General features: G+C 32.9%; 3 protein-coding genes across 9 annotated transcripts; 1 reads left to right on the plus strand and 2 right to left on the minus strand.

Annotated features, from left to right (window-relative positions):
- Nucleotides 1–22: 22 nt before the first annotated feature.
- LOC122570161 (huntingtin) lies at nt 23–10,329 on the minus strand. Of its 2 annotated transcripts, none has more exons than XM_043732130.1 (15): nt 10,079–10,329; nt 9,661–9,841; nt 9,305–9,583; nt 9,098–9,239; nt 8,454–9,029; nt 7,790–8,382; nt 7,411–7,724; nt 6,022–7,338; nt 1,914–5,949; nt 1,643–1,848; nt 1,393–1,558; nt 888–1,301; nt 564–724; nt 404–491; nt 23–342 (listed from the first exon to the last, which is right to left on the minus strand). In XM_043732130.1, exons 1-15 carry the CDS (start codon nt 10,165–10,167, stop codon nt 244–246), a joined length of 8,661 nt encoding a protein of 2,886 aa, XP_043588065.1. In that variant the 5' UTR covers nt 10,168–10,329; the 3' UTR covers nt 23–243. The 2 variants fall into 2 exon arrangements, with proteins under 2 accessions (XP_043588065.1, XP_043588064.1); XM_043732129.1 differs by having other exon boundaries at nt 1,393–1,567.
- Nucleotides 10,330–10,348: 19 nt separating this feature from the next.
- Nucleotides 10,349–15,449, plus strand: LOC122570166. Of its 5 annotated transcripts, none has more exons than XM_043732154.1 (2): nt 10,349–10,498; nt 11,680–15,449. In XM_043732154.1, the coding sequence occupies exon 2, from the start codon at nt 11,709–11,711 to the stop codon at nt 14,523–14,525; it is 2,817 nt and encodes a 938-aa protein (XP_043588089.1). In that variant the 5' UTR covers nt 10,349–10,498; nt 11,680–11,708; the 3' UTR covers nt 14,526–15,449. The 5 variants fall into 5 exon arrangements, with proteins under 5 accessions (XP_043588089.1, XP_043588090.1, XP_043588091.1 ...); XM_043732155.1 differs by lacking the exon at nt 10,349–10,498 and adding an exon at nt 10,524–10,822; XM_043732156.1 differs by lacking the exon at nt 10,349–10,498 and adding an exon at nt 10,930–11,377.
- LOC122570179 (beta-1,4-galactosyltransferase 7) lies at nt 15,368–17,300 on the minus strand. Of its 2 annotated transcripts, XM_043732180.1 has the most exons (6): nt 17,020–17,300; nt 16,617–16,866; nt 16,342–16,556; nt 16,039–16,262; nt 15,811–15,957; nt 15,368–15,716 (listed from the first exon to the last, which is right to left on the minus strand). In XM_043732180.1, the coding sequence occupies exons 2-6, from the start codon at nt 16,717–16,719 to the stop codon at nt 15,425–15,427; spliced, it is 981 nt and encodes a 326-aa protein (XP_043588115.1). In that variant the 5' UTR covers nt 16,720–16,866; nt 17,020–17,300; the 3' UTR covers nt 15,368–15,424. The 2 variants fall into 2 exon arrangements, with proteins under 2 accessions (XP_043588115.1, XP_043588114.1); XM_043732179.1 differs by having other exon boundaries at nt 16,617–17,300.
- Between the last annotated feature and the right edge of the window lie 79 nt (nt 17,301–17,379).

A 17,379-nucleotide genomic window follows, 5' to 3' on the forward strand; every position in this document is an offset into this window, starting at 1 on the left:
TTCGAGATGCACAAACGCGAAGTATTTAAAAAATATTGTTTATTGTAAACATTGTTACCTCTTTCCGACAGGACAGATGTAAAATAAATATCATTACATACACATACAACTGTACATGCAACGAGTCGAGATCGTGCAATGATTGTACATCAATTTACAAAGAGACTCAAGAGCAGAATTACGATGAATACTTCTCATTTTGATTTAACTTTCCCATATCGACACAATCGATGATAAGACTAGCTAGAAGGACGCTAAAATGTCACTGAACGGAGTTCCAGGTTCCTTTGCTGCTACTTCGAAAGTTTCCACGAAAGCTTCCCTCTGAGTGTCCTTAGATAACTATTGAAAAGTGACGACGTTATTTGGTATCACGCGCTGACTTTATCATACAATTTCATACCTTTCGATAGAAATCCGAAGCAGCGATACACAATATCTTCTTATCCTCGTATTCGTATTTTCCAATCCTTGATTGAATATATGGAAACCTGAGTAGATTGTTAAGAAAGCTTTTAACAGATGAATATATTTGACAAACTATCGAAAATGTGAAAGGATACAAAGCTCTCAGCCAATGATTTGTGGATGCACTGATAAAAAAACAAGACAAGCACCATGTTGACATTGTAACAGGTAAACTCTGAATAAAGTTTGGCAAACTAAATACAACCCAATCTTGAAGAAGTTCCATTTGCGCGCAAGTGCAAGCTCGTTCGCATACCTACAGAAAAAGGAGAAAAATCATCTTATTGCTTTAAATTATTCGTAATTTAACGTATTGCTGATCAATCGCTAGTCAATTGCATAAAATAGCCAATCAACGATAATGTTAAGACTCGATTATTTTTAGTATATCGTTATGCGTTCGCATCGGCAATACAAACTTTAAAAACAACGGCGGCAAGTAGCCGCGGGTGAGGTTGTTGCGGTGACAAAAATTCTCCTATGACTTTAGTCAAGATCTCCGACGGTGGGAAGAAATCTCCGAGCACACCGGACAAAACTGTACATAGAAGCTCCACTTCCATGGAGTGTCCTCTCCTGATCTTATCGAAAATCGCTGAAGCGCGCTCTATGGATCGAACCAATGCTTCTGGTTCGGCATCTGGTAATGGTTCCTCTGTTTCCGGTTGATTCAATCTATCTGCTGCCTCTGTATACATGCAAGTCAATAACAATTGCAACGCTGGCAGCGATAACATAGGACTAGGTTGTTTTAAGCGATCGATCGCAACTTTTACTATCTGTTCAGCTACCTTTCCAATCACGCTTTTGGTTGCTACGAGTCGCTCGAGCCCCTAAATCGATTACATACAAACAACATTACAAGTATACATAATTTGAACATTTAACAAATACATAGCATTACACGAATACCCAATAACATACCTGCAAGAGTGTTTGATGTAAGCTACAAGAAATATTTTGCGATGCAAGTAAATTAAGGACTAATTCTAACACAGCTGGCGCTTCCGTATCTGGTGGAGTATCTTCGGCATGTTCCAATAAAAAGAATACCAAAGCCCACATTACACCCTGATGCTCTTCACTTTGTCTTAACACGCTAAATTAGGTGAGTAATTAATTTCAACAAAGCACGTGTGTTGTAGAATACACAATAGAAATTTGTGTGATTTACCCATTCAAATCTTGCGCGTCCAAATGTTTCTGTATGTATTCTATCGCCAACGGATGAATAATATTCATCGTCTCTTCGCAATTTGCGAGCACAGCGCTTTGCAACAGATACAGCGAACCGTGAAGGGCGGATACCTTTGCAGGTAAGAAACTCGATTTCAGATTCGTGTCTACTAGACGCTTAACTTTGTCTAACGTTTCAAAGTCCTGGAAAGAATGAAATCCTAACTGTGTTAAACAGCTTGCAAAAAATATTTTTGAAGAATACATACCAACGGTGTTAGTACTGCAGCAGCTTTACACACGGAAACTACCAAGTATTGATGTAAAATGACATTCTCTGATGGATGAATTCTCGACAATTCCAGGCACATGTCCAACATCCACTGATACTGGGCTCTTTCGACAAACAACTCCGAAATTGCTAGAATAGACTTAACGACCTCTGTGAGCAATTGTATCGGTGTATTAGCTTGCGGGGACATCCAAGACGTATAAAGTTCTATCAAGAAACGAAGGCAGGAATCCAAATCAAGTGACGCGGACATTAACGCGTCGTTTCTTCTGTTCTTCAAATTGAGGACGGAGGCGCTCAACTTATCCTCATACAAGTTGCACAGCGACCATAAGTAAGAAACGGAAAGTTGGCTATATGTATACTTGTTCAAGTTCGCAACTCTTTCTACATTTCCTCGATGGAAGATGTGATCCATGTTCAAGCCATCGATCATCTCTGAGTCATTCATGCATTCGTACTTCCACGTGAGCAGATCTTGAATCGCGTACAATTTTTGAGAACTGATCTTATGAACCGAGAGCTGAGGATCTCTCGGATAATGAATCACAGTGCTGGCTCTTGGGTTGCCAGGATAAGGAAGAAGCAAAGTATTCAATAACAATTTTGTAATCGCCTGTACAGCTAAACTGCTCGCTTGAATCAACGCTGGGATATCTTCTACGGGTACGTTCTCGTTTTGTGAAAGATTGAGCACTCCTAAGAGAGCCATCCATATCTCTTCGAATTGCAACCGAGAGACCCAGCCTAACAGGTTTATCCTGTAAATGAACTGCTCCAAAATTTCCACCTCCTGAAGGAGATTCGACTCCGAGGATAATAACGGGAAGTAACATTTGGTCGGACCAGAACCAACGACATTCCAGTTTTGTTTCCAAACTAACGGTGGTGTTAAAATATATGAATTTACCAGTGGTTGACGACTGATACTTACGATTAAATCTTGTATCGTGTCAAATAAATAGCGTGGAATATTTGTGGATAACTGTTTCTTTTGACATTGTTCCAACCAAGCGACCAGATCGGCCATTCGCATGCAAGCACGAGCAAAGTCTCTGGTATCCTCATCTTCTAGCGCTGGTTCTAAAGCACGTATATCTATAACTGGCAAAACGTCTACAGTAGTCAACAGGTATTCTACTATTTTCTTGAGTGAAGCAGCACCACTACAAACCCATGAATACTTCACGTTTTCCCCAAAAATTTTACTTGGACCAGGATGTTTTAGAATTTCTGATGCACAGCTTAACGCAAGCTCCATGTTCCTTGGTCTTAATTTTTTAATTTTATTCTCATCACAGTGTACCATCCAGTGTGTTAATTCTAAACACAGTATTGCAAATTTTGCTAGATCTTCTTCAGATTTTTTATCGATTTTCGCTAGATTATACTTGGCTAGCTTTGGCAACGTCTTCATGTATATCTTCACAGCGGGTATCAACATAAAAAGTACATCCCAATATACAAACTCGTTTAAAAGTTCATGAAAACGATGCGCATACTTCAATTCTCTCGAATTGCTATTAGATTGCGTTGGATTGTAAATATGATGCGGTTTTGGCATTAAATCGGTGACATAATGAACGTGCTCCAATAAACTCTGTTTCGCGGCGCTGTATAAGGGACTAGTTTCGAAATTAAAATCCTTTTCGTTCTGTGCTACACCGAATTCTAATTTTTGGCACTTCTCCACGCTAATTCGTACACCCAATATTATGCAGGGTTTCAATATCGAGATATTAAACTCTTTGGAAGACAGGATACCGAGGCAATCTTCGAAATCTAAAACCCTAAGTAACTGCGCTGCTTCCGATAAATTGTGACTAGCACTTGAACTACAACATCGTAATTTTACTTGAGACAAAAACCAATTACGATCCAGTTGAATACTTTTCACGGTGGATGGATGAAACGGCCTACATTGGTCGAGTTCTAGAGGGGACAAATCGTAATACTGTACTCCAAATTTATTCAACAGACTAACTAATCCACCGTGTTTCTTAGCAAGCTTAGTTACTTGCAGAATCTCCATGATCTTGGTGAAATCTTCTTTTGATAATTGCTTCATTGCATCAGCTGCAGGTGTGGTTAATAAAATTTCTACTCTTCGACTAGCTATTTTTGCCGCCATTCTCGACAAAGCCAGATACTTGGTGGATAACAATCTCGGTATCAATGTCATTAAAACAGCTCCGCTCTGCGAATGATGAGCACCTTCTATACATTCCAAGAGTCGCTTAACGAAACTGGGTTGTGACAAGTCTGTGCATTTGGTCGCGATCGCTTGCACCAACAATCCACTAGCTGCAGAATTTCTGTGTATAGCTGTCGTCAAGAGATCTCTGACAGGAGACTCAATGGCACTATTTACTGTCTCTTCCGTATGATTAACTAACAACCACGTTAAGGGCTCTGCATCGCACAGATTCTCGCAAACGTAATCGCAGAATAATATTATGCCACCTTTTCTAATAATTTGAATGTTAATGCTGCTGTCATGGTCAACGTTTTTCTCTTCATTTGGAGAACAATGCACGACGTATTCTGTCCGACGAGTGCCCAATATTTTGGACCAAAAAGTCATTTCATTGTACCCTAATAAAGTCATTAAATAGGCCCACTGGCAAGTTAACGTTGGACACTTGCTTCCGATGTTCAACATTAAATAGTTTAAATCGGAGATCGGCAGCTTCTCCTCTTCAAGAACATTTCGACCTTGAATCATTTGTATAACAGCGTTTGCCACTTTGCAGTGACTTCCAGATTCGAACATGTGAATGCATAACTGCAAGAAGAATGCAAATTGGTGGATCAAATAGTAATCGTTCTCCATTGATTCGGAAAATGCGATATATGGATCGCTGAGTTTATGATCAACCAATCCAAGGAGATTGTAAACCTTGCAGCCTACCAAGTTAATAACTTTAAATATAAATCTAGCTAATATTCTTTCTGGCGGTACTTCAGCTGATTGACTGTCCAAAACGTTCAAAGGATCCATGGTTTGAGAAGACGATTTTGGATGAAGAAACAAGTGGGATAGTTCGGACATGTTCGAACTGAGATCGGAAAGTCGCGCAAGCATTGCTTCCTCTTTCGAGCACGCGATCAAAGATAACAGAACAACATTTACCACTCCTAACCATCGTTTTAGTCTCAAATTTGAAGTATCCAGAGAGTCTGGTTTAACGAGAAGTACCTTTAAAAGAGGATCGACTGGTCTAAAAACCGTGGGAGAAATAGCTGCGAATAATTTAATCAAAGCCACATGTGCTTTCTCCGATTCTATTCGAACCTTTCCTGCTGCCAGCATAGGAAGAACAGAGTCCATTGTTAGTCTAGACCATCTTCGCCATTTTTCTTCTCCGTTACCATCTCCGCTGAATCTAGACTCCGTTAAACATAATGCCAAGAGCTCAATGATTTGGTAATATTCTACAAGACGTAAAAGCATCGAAATTAGGACTTCTCTTGTTGTCTCAAGCTCTCTTTGCTCTGTCGGGTTTGAACTTGCGTTTCTAATTAAAAATACATCTTCTACGACTGGAGCCAGGGCTGGTATACAGTGCGTGAGCGCTGGTTGACCACTTGCCATAAGTCCATCGCATAATTGGATTATCTTTGGAATTCCTATTATAACTTTCGAATGATTTTTTTCATACGACAGGTGAACTAAAAAGTTGAAAATCTTTGGCAATAGATCCTCCGTTTGCTTCACGTGACCTTCTTCAATAAATTCAAACTGTTTTAATACAAATCCAATGAATATTCTTTCAGAATCCAGCAAGCAATAGTTGACTCTTAATTGCACTAGCTGGCTGAGTAGCATCAATACTTGACACTGTAATGACACGCTACTTGTTACGGTGTATTGTTTTAATGATTTTATAACCATTGGCTCAAAAAGACGAATGAACGAAGCTACAGAGGTTTTTTGATCGGACGATCGCGATAAATTCTTAAAAATAGAAGAGAATTTTCTATCACCTTTTCTATGTAACAAACCTACCCATCTGAAATAAAATAACTGTGTATAGCAATTTATACAAACAAATACAAGTTACAATACAAGAATACAAATTTACCCGGTATCTGGTTCGTTTTCACCCCTGCAATTGTTTCCCATGGATTTTATAGTATTTGCCATTTGCCTTGCAGGAGTTTGAAAGCAATGATTATAAAATCCTTTAACATCATCCCATAGTACGGTTATTCTGTCTGAATTTTTCTGTATATCTAATTCATTCCATTGTGCATACACGTTTGTACTAAATAAACACTTCAGCAATTGTTGTACACACTGAACGGTTGCAGTGGGAGATAATACGATAGTGCTTTGTAGATAATGTAGAATTTCTTCTGCTATTTGAGCTGCTTCGTTGACTGATATAATTTCAAGAATTTGCGAAAGAACATCTAGAATCGCATTTAACAAAGACAAATACATTTCGCTAGCATGCGGTTCAAGTGTGGCTAGGTAATTCAAATGCGCTGCTTTAAGATTTTCGTACATTTTCATATAATGCGGTGTCGAAACAAACGCACCCATTTGCTCTTTTATAAATTTCAAGCTACCAAATTTTTCTCCTTTCTCTTTCAACTTCGGTTCAGACATTATTATCTTCTTTTTCGGCGATAACGTTTGCGTAGATGACAAAGACGATAACGCCGTTTTTGTACTAGTTTGTGTCAATTGCACGTCGTCGATTATATGAACAAATATATTTAATACTCTTGTAATATGTATTAACAACAACTCTATTTGTTTATCCTTAAACGTGCCCCACCAAGTTTTAGTTGGGTCATTGGGTTTAAAATTGCAAAATGCTAAACCTGATGCAAGATTGCCAGCAAGAAGTACCAAATGTTTATGCGTTAACAAATCTAAGCTTATAGGGGACGACGATAGTAAAGGTAAAGCCAAAGATAAAAGGCTGTTGCTCACGGACGATGGCATCATGTCGCTTGTAAAATTTGATTCGCTAATATCTAATCGACTGCCGTTCCTTTTATGAGACCTTTTCAACAATGTTTTAGGTGAAATACAATCCCATCCTCTAATATATACTGTAGTATTATATACATCGCTTAGACGAAACAAAGCTTCACAACAGCCATACACTAAATACTTCGATGACTGTACTCCAAGAATCTCAGCCAACATGTTGATAACAATCGACAACGAGTATTCTACATTTGGACGATAATTCGTCGAGTTATGGAAGTTTAAAGCTGCAAATGGCTGTATAGACGTATTTATAAAGAACTTTTGTTTCTCTTGACAAGAGGACAGTTCTACTGAACTCCGGGTAACTGCGCTCATATATTGCTCCGTGTATTGTATGGCTTTTCGCGTAATAACATCATCGTGTGGTTGTTGGAAATGTAATAAAGGAATACTCCTAAAAAAAGAGTTATGTTAATCGAAGAGATGTAAAACTTGATAAACGAAAGATATAAACTCCGATAATTACTTTACAATAGCATCTGATGCTGCATGCCTAATTCTTTGATCTTGGTCACCTAACAGAGTTACAATAACGTTGATAAAATGTTCTTGGAACATTGATCCACCAGTTATATGTTCTATAGTAACATACGATATCTCACTCAATAATTCCACTAATTTAACTTTTACCAGAAAATATGGATTTTTTACTAGCTGAGGTAATACAGTTAACACGGTGATTCCATATTTATTGTCAACAGACTCTAACAACTCTGGTAAACATAAACTGAATGCTGTTAATGTTTGTCGACATGTGGTAGCAGAATCATCTTCTAATCCCTGTTTTAAACATATACTCATCAAAATTTTCGAATAATCATATTCTAATATATGAGAGGATTTACCTTTAAAAGTAATTTAATTAAATTGTCTAGTGATATAATTCCACATAAGTTTTTATCAGTGATCTCTGCCTCAAATTTTTTAAAAGAACCTCCATATTGAGTATATACAGATTTCAGGAATGTACCAATAATAATTGATATATTACCCCTAATTTGAGGATCTGGATGACTTGCAAATAATAAGATATCCGTTATCATTTGTTTATTCTCGTTAGAATTCGGTTCTTTGGCAACAGATATTAAAAATAGATTCGGACAAAGTTTCAAAATATAAGCCACGCAAGTTAAAGCAAGAGACTTTACACTAACACGAAAATATTTATCTGGTATTACATGACCAACGTTGCCAGTTAAGAGGAAAGACGATACCAAATAACGACAACAGAATTTTAACGGTATATCAGGATCTGTAAAAGTTCCGACGTCTATTTCTCGTAACGAAAAATCTAAAGATAGTTTTTTAAGAGATGCGATAGAACATGTGATTTCCTCGGTATAATCCACGTCTCTTGGTTCGTTTTGTAAACTCGAATAAACTTTTTCCGATTTTTCTATTTCACTTCCAACATCACTACCTTCTTCGATCGTTCCATCTGAAATAAACGTAATACAATTATTTCTTCAATTGATACATATCCTTTTTATACTACACTTTTTCTCTTACTGTCAATGACTCCGATCTTCAAATCACTATAATTTTCTAAAATCTTTCCTTTCATTTCTACAATATTATTTATGCATTCCTTTGAAATTTGTACATTTTCCTTCAAAGGAGGTATAGTCTCAGAGTCTAACATCCACGTTTCTATCTTTGGATTTATTTCAGGTATATCGGAATCAAGTAAATTTAAGGTATAATCGGAATTTTCTCCACAAGCAGTTGCAGCACTAGATGTGCTTGCTTGACTTAATGATAACATCATTTCATTTTGATTCACTGCTATTTTGCTCTGTGTTATACCTTGATTTGATAATAATAATGATACCAGAACTTTTGGAGGTGACTTCAAAAACTGAGTCAGTGTCTCCAGAACAGCATTTATAACATTATGATCAGAATGCCATTTTGTATAATGTAAACATAGTTCATAAATTTGCAACAAGCTATCTGTCTCTACTGTGTCATCATCTGGATCTTCTGATGGATTGCATATATGTGGTAAAATTATTCTTATACAACCAAATATACCAATAATAGCTGCTATACGGTTCTCATCTTCACTTATAGGCACTATAGTACCTATGAAAAGTAACATTTAATTAGTAAAATGTATGTTACTTGTACTTGTATAACATTCATAAGTTTACCTAAAAGATGCTTCAGTACATAATTTAAAAAAAACTGTGGTCTGCGACAATTCAAACATGTTGCTAAAATCATATTTGCTGCAGCTCTACGAAATGCTGCTTGTACACAGGATATATTTTCAAAGAATGCTTTCAATAATATCTGAAAAAGAAGCATGGGCATGGATTCATAGTTATATTATAAGCATTAAAATAAGAGAAAATTACCTTGATATCATTGTCTGTCATAAATGGCCCTAGTGCTTTCATAATTAATGGTAATGATTGTGATAGCGTTTCAATTACAGATTCCTCAGAACGATGTGCAATAGTTACTATACATGGTATCAAATTAGATACGTATGCTTTTCCTCTTGTAGGGCGTATCATATGACTCAGAAGACCAAATCTCCAAAGAGCAGCTCTCAATGTTCTAGCAGGTCCATTCCTTTTTATTTCATTGTAAAGTTCTATTTGAACTTTAACAATATTACTATCAGCCATTGCCTTTAAAATAAAATACTATTAAAACATCTATAGCTTTAATTAAAATTAATCAAAGATTATGAAATATAAATCTATACCCTTATAATTTTATTTAATGTTTCATCTGCTACCGTTCTGACATCAGATTCATCATCATTACACAGTGTCAGTAAAGTTTCAATTGAAAGACTAAGTACCTGAGGAAACTTGGTTGCTAGTTTGACAGTTGGTGAACATATTCCTTCTGTTATTGTCATGCAACATGTTAATTTATCTTTCCTTTTATTGAAATAAAGGATATATTAAATTTTGTAACATACTACATTCCATAATTTTTATTAATATTTTATGATAACTATATAAGTCCTAATTTTACAAATTATACAAAATTTTATTGCAGGTATTTAGCTATAAACTATATAAACAAAAATAATGTATTCAATGAAAAAGTTCTGCATTATTTTATTCATACGATCATTTCAATTATTGAATGAAAAAAACAATTTGTTCTTGTACCTTGCGTTCGAATCTGACAGAAGAGTGTTTGACTCTTGAGCTGATTTTAAAGCTTCTATAGCTTTTAACACGTTATTTAATGTTGTCATTTTGCCAAATATTTATTAATAAATCGTTCCTCACTTTCTATAAATCAATCAGTTTTGACAAATTACATTTTGATAATGTAGGCCGAATTTATGACAGACACATCGTACGTAGAAAACTACATGCTGCTCGGTAATATATTTATTTGCGATTCAAACGTCACACTAAAAGCAATTGCTCACTTCAATTATACAAAAGAACGAGGCATAAGAAAATTGGTGAAATAGACGTTTAATGCGTATTTGCCGTTACTCTTAAGCTTAAGTGAAAGAACCGCTGTTCAGATACTAACCCTATCTATCGTTCCACAATAAAGGATAAAATGAATGCAATGTATGTATAATCTTTATTTTTGCTTAAGAATTTGGTAACAATTTATTTAAACTATATCAATACAAAACAAAATAAGAAAATATTCCACGTGGAATTTATTTAAACGATGTAATATAAAACAATATGAAACGGTGGATGTAGACGATGTAGTGCACCATGTGATGAATATAAAAATAAGTGTTCATACATAATTAGAATGATCAATTTTTCAAAGTGCAGTATAGTTGGTAATTCATATAATGTGCAGGTTGTTATAAAACTTTTATTTTTTTGTGCACCTTCAATAAAGATGACATATAAAGACTTGAAAATAGAACTCAAAAGGCAGGTATAATAAGATTAAATAATGTATAGAGACTACATTGGTATTGATAGAAATATATATTTAATTTTATTCAATAACGTGAGTTAACAATTAACCTATTTATTATTTGATTTTCGAGGTAGCCATATTACGTCCAGACATTTCCATTGCGTAGCGAGAAATACATCTTAACACAAGTTTACCATTGTCTGGCTGTTTAACTTTGTATATTTCTTTTTGTATATTTGCGTCAATATTAATCATACAAAATTAGTAAATAACATAGTAAATTTACAAGTTGTAACGTGTAATAATAGACCTTGAATAGAGTTAATGGGTGAAGTGAACGGGTTTCGGTTTTTTTTACACCATACATTACCGGCAGAAGATCTATAGTATTCAAGAAATTTTTGCCTTCCTTTAAGTTATAACAATCTAACAATTTATATAAGAAGTTTTTAAATTTATCCGCGTCTATAAAACGTAATACACCGTTTGAATAGCCTAATTTTTAGAATGTTTTGTATACGACCGAGTCAACCCTTTCGATCAGTAGTTACAACTCAAGAACAAAGGTTTGCATCACGTGAAAAAGTACTTTTAAATATCTTTTAGTTAAATTTATTCTTAGAAAAGTAAAAAGTATGTTTTCGCATCTACATTACGCATTATTTCTGTATTCAATATTTGTTTAAATTATGCTATGTATAATTAAACTCATTAAATTTTTAAATCAACTGATATACATATTATATATGAAAATAAATATTAATTTTGATTAACTTGTTACATATGGAAATATATTATTTGTTAGGTTAGATTTATAAAACTGAGTTGTTCATCTTATTGTTATGAATTTATTATCTATAATTTGCAGAAACATTAACAAGTTCTGGATGTCTAAATATGCCAGGCTGTGCAGCAGTTGGCTGCAACAATCGTAGTGAGAAAGGTTATATTATGAAATGTTTTCCACGTGATCCAAAGTATAGAAAAATTTGGCAAGAGCGTGTTGCTAGAGCTGATTGGGAACCATCAAATAACTCATTTCTTTGTCATGTACACTTTGAACCTCAAGAATGGTCTATAACACAAAGTGGAAGAATTAGACTAAAGAAGAACGCAATTCCTTCTATATTTACTGTGACATCTACTAGAAAATCACCTAAAAAAAGAACTAAGATATTTAATAAAAAAGGTGAAAACTTACTGCAAGGTGAATATAACATAGAATATACAGAAAATGATACAGAGCATTCATCTATTGAACATTTAGAAGAGAAAGATTTGGATTTTCAGGAGATTGAGGAACTATCTATACAACAAACTACTAGAGATTATTTTAAACATATCCATAAATATACAGAAGATAAGATAGAAGAAAACATTAAGGTTAATCATCAAAGGCAGAATATTGTGATGATTGCTGAGGATAACCTCACTGATATTAATAGTTTAGTGGAGCAATACAGTCTTAAAGTTCAACCAAACAATAATAGAAAGGAAATTAAATTATCCTTATTTATGAACAATTCAGAAACTACACAACTATCAAATACCACTATAAAGGAAGAAATTAAATTAGAGGTTATGGATCATAACACACTTGAAGATAGTTATGATGAAATTGAAGAAAAGTTAAAACAAATTTGTGATGGTGGATCTACTGAAGATGAAAATTATAAAAATGAGATTGAGAAGAAGTTGATGGTTAAGAGTCAAAAGGAAGGTGAAATTGAAGAAAAAATGGACACAAAAGTTGAATTTACTACTGATGACCATACAGTTGAATTTACTACTGATAACCATAAAGTTGAATTTACTACTGATAATCATAAAGTTGAATTTACTACTAATGACTATAAAGTTGCTTCACCTGTTAATAAAAATCATTTATCAATAAAAAACGAAGTCGGACATATGCTTACAGACAAAGAAGAAAATGTTGAAATAATATTTGGTACTGAAAGTGGGGATGAAAGAACATCTGTATCGCAAACTGTATCAAAAATGAATAAAGTGAATAACAGTGCATTGGAACATGATGAAATGATTTATATTAAAGATGAAAAGAAGGTTTTTAATGAAGACATAGAAGAAAATTTTACTAAAGATGAAGTTCATGTTATACCAAATATAAGAGCGGCTATGAAGCGTAAGAGAAGAACTAGAGAAGAAATAATGAGATCAATAAAGAAGTCATTTAGAAGCAATTCAGATCAAGATATTAATTCTTCAAGTAATAGTGACTCATCTGAAATAGAAATAAAAAACGAATTACCTTTGTTTTCTCAGCAAAGAAATGATATTAATAAAAATGATGCAGAAATGGAAACTGATAAATTTGTTATCAAAGTAACTGGTGACCCTGATGATGTGACTGAAATTATTGAAGAGTTATCATTTAACACAACAGGGACACAAATATCTAAAGAATTCAGAGCTGCTACCAAAATTGAGGAAAATGATTCACTTATTACATCTGTTATAACGGTAGAAACACCAAGAGATCTTAAAGGTACTATTTATGGAGATTTTAATAACCCACTAATAAAGAATGAGTATGTACCTTTAAGTAAAGAAACTTCATTAATGAATCAATTTTCTTATGAAGACAGAGAGTTTACAAGTTTCAATTCAACTCATAGTTCTAAAACATACTATCCTTCTTGTTTCAAACATACATGTTCTGATGATGAAGAAAGGATAAAGACTAATTCACTATTACAAAATTGTACACAAGGTGTTCAAACTTCCTTGGAAAATAATCCTAGTTGCGTTTCCTCAGATTATGAAGATCTGTTAGAAAGAATACAAATTCAAGAGGATGTAATTGCAAAGTTAACTGACCAGTTAATTATTTATAAAGAATTTGAAAACAGTATAAAAACCACAGAACATGAAATGCAAGTCAAAGAAGTGGAAACATCTAGAATTAATACAAGATCAAGTAACATGCAATCTACAATACTTAATAAAAAAAATTTAGAATCAAAACGAAGATTGATAAAAGACTTATCAAACAGAGTAAACTATTTTGAAGAAATGAATAAAAAATTAACGAAAACTGTAACATTGGCATCTCAGCAAAAAAGAAAGCTTGAAGGGCAAATTAAACAAAAGGATAATCAAATAAAGGAACTTAACTGGAAGTTGGAAAAAGCATCTAAATATCTTGAAAGAGCAGAAAAAAACACGAACACTTACAAAAGGAAAATGTTAAATATGCAAACTGTTATGAGAAGAAGAAAGCTTTTGGATGAAAAAATGTGCAAATTTAATGAAATGTTACTAGACAGTTCTAAACAAGAATTTTCAGAAAAGGTTTTATCCATGGCAACAGAAATTTGGGAACTTTATGGAAGAAATGAATATGATAAGCTGCTTTCTTATGGGTTTCCATTACCACCATTACCAGCTTTAACGGAAGAACTTCTTACTGAAGATTTTACAGATCTTAACAGAAGTGATATGGACGAGGCACAAAATTCTACGAAGATAAGTATTAAAGCAGAAAAAGCTCATGATACAAATAATGAATCTGAAATAGATGAAAAGGACACAGAACATGTAGCTTCAGTTAGCAAAGCAACTGAATATGAAAGTGCAGAAACTGTGACAGGAACTGTGCAAGACATTTTTGATGAAAATAATGATGGTGATGATTTTAGTACAAATGAATTGAGAGAACATTTTATTTTGCAATTAAATGCAGTTATGTAGCCATAATTTTGTATTTTAATTATATCTTTCTTTTTACATCTTAAGAACTGTAATATTAAAATCATGAATACTTAGGTCAAATCTCTTTTGTCATTGTACTATATGTACCATTGTGCTCTTAAGAATTATATTTATTGTATAGTATAATCCAGTGTTCTTACTTCAAATGTAAATACATATGTACAAATATTATTATATGTATAATATAAAAGACCATTTTAAGTGATTGATTGCAGTATTAAATCATTGCTTATAAATAATTTTCTGCATAATGGTCTATCGGTCTATCTTAAAGTTATACAATACTTCATGCTTCTTATTGATAAGATTTATATTTTAGTAGTAAAATAAGAAAGACATCTGCTATAAATTTGTTTCTGATGTTCTCCTAAATTTATCATTGGCAATAATACTCCAATATTTGTGCATCAATAAAATGTTAAAAGTATATGAATTCAATTATGTTATTTGAAAAAGAAAAGGGGCAGAGTAATTAAACAGTAATTAAAATCTTTTACACAAGATGTAAGAAAAATAATAGTATAATAATACTTCTACATATTCAAATTTTATGCTATGTAATTACTTCATCGCTGAAAATATTTATACTACATATGACATAGGTAATATATAAGTAGTATGTTAAAAATATGATTATAAATTTTGAGAAATTATATAGGGTGATTCTCTCGCTGGTTAATTCATAGGTAATATCACGTACCGCGACGGTAATGTCATGTAACTGCAATAACTAGGAAAGTGATCACCCTGTATTTGTCTCATTTGAATAATATAAAGTAGAAGACAACAAAGTAGAAGATAACAATAGTAAATACACTTGATTATACGTATGTGTATATATATTCTTTTTTCTTTTAACACAATTTTTATTAGAATAATTATAATCCAGTGGCAGACTTGTTATTATTAACTTTCTTTTTCTCCTTTGATTTTCCATCCTTGGATCCAAGTATTTTATCACATTCGCACCAAGGTGTAATCATTTTATCACACATTAGAGAAATATTAATGACTGTTAATGGAGTATCTTCAATAGTCATTGTAATCATACCTAATATTTTATAAGAAACGTTATTTAAGCCAGTTTGACGATCTCGTTTTCTAGTAACTTCCCGTTGATTATAACATTTTATCATATCTCGCTTCCTATGGTTTCTGTCATGTATATGTCTACAATAAATAAATGTAACACAATCGATAATTTATGAACATTTATTTATATTAATATTTAGTGTATATATAAATTTGTTATGGAGTGTCTTACTTGAATGTGTTGTGTGTTCCAGTAGATATATTTTGTGGTCTTATAACACTTAATCCAGCTTCTTTCAATCTAACATAAAATTCGTCATCTTCAAGACCCCATCCCCAATATTTATTAGACATTCCATTCACTTGTATAAAATGTTCTCTGTAGAAATATTTTTCTTGTTAATTTAATCTACATGAATTTATAAGTATTTTATACAATAATAACTATTATAATAACAACCTTTTAATAAGTAATATTCCACCAACAAAAGTTGTATAATGGTATCTAGGATGTAATTCTGGGGAAGATATATGGTATGGGCTCTTATTAGGGAAAGAATATAATAATTCATCATTTATAGGCAACAAGTCTACATCATGTATAGCTATATAATCAAACTCTTTGTTAATTTCAAGAAAGCCTACATTTATAAGAGAGGCCCGATTAAATCTAAATCTATCAACCTATAAAGATACATGATATTATTATTACATTTAAATAACATGTTTTAGTTTATTAAAAATTAAATTAACCAGAATGTACCTGATTAAGTACAAATATGTGATAATTTATATTTTGTTTATCTAAAAATTTTTTCATATGTGGAGCAAATATCAGTAATTCTTCAAAACGATCTCGAAATGGCACAAGTATAGCTAAACGATGTAAGTTCTTTTTGTAAATTTTATTATCATTACTCTGCCATTTATTATTACTGTATTGACTTGATTGTGTAGCCACTTCGCACTTGCATTCATCTAAAATTTTATTTAAACACCTTGTAATTCATTGTTATATTTAATATATAAAAGACTTACCAATACTTATAGGTGCAATACTTATCAGGCATGAAATAATAAATGTAATTAAAATGCAGGCAAATATATATTTAAATTTTATATTCTTCCAAACAACTTCCATGCCGAATAACAAGTATTTAAGTAAAGTATTTTTAGTTTAAAAATACATAAATTAATCATTGAACAGTCTTATAAAGATTTATTAGTATGGCAACATTTTCTTATTCCAAGGAAGTTTATAAAGCATTGATACTTTTTGTCCTTTTCCCTATTTACAGTAGATTGTGATTAAAATTAATACAAATCGCATTGCAGCTTGCATAGTTAAAAATTACAGCTGCATTAATTTGTCATACGTGAGGTATACTTGATATCACGCACAAAAATTAGGCAATTACGAGTAAAATTTTGTTGCTCTCACATAATTTTTCATAGATTGTTTAAACAAAGTCGATCTTCCTTCAAAACTTTTTATCTTTGTTTTCCAAAGATTCATCGGTCAATGGACCGAGAAGAATACGTTTTTTGCACCAAATGTACATATTTTCTAATTGATCGTATTCACAATTATGACACATACGGAAATTTAATCTGGACATCATCAATGTTCAACGTTGCTCAATTGAGCATACATAAAACATTTATGTTATAACACGAACAATTAACCATATTACCGAAGAACAAATTGTACTACTGACATTGTACTCATTACTAATTGCAAGATTATTTGCCCTATACTATTTAATGCTATGATAGTCAATTCGATAGTGTTACAATACTT

Source organism: Bombus pyrosoma, linkage group LG8 (genome assembly GCF_014825855.1).
Source record: "Bombus pyrosoma isolate SC7728 linkage group LG8, ASM1482585v1, whole genome shotgun sequence".
Classification (NCBI taxonomy): Eukaryota; Metazoa; Arthropoda; class Insecta; order Hymenoptera; family Apidae; genus Bombus; species Bombus pyrosoma.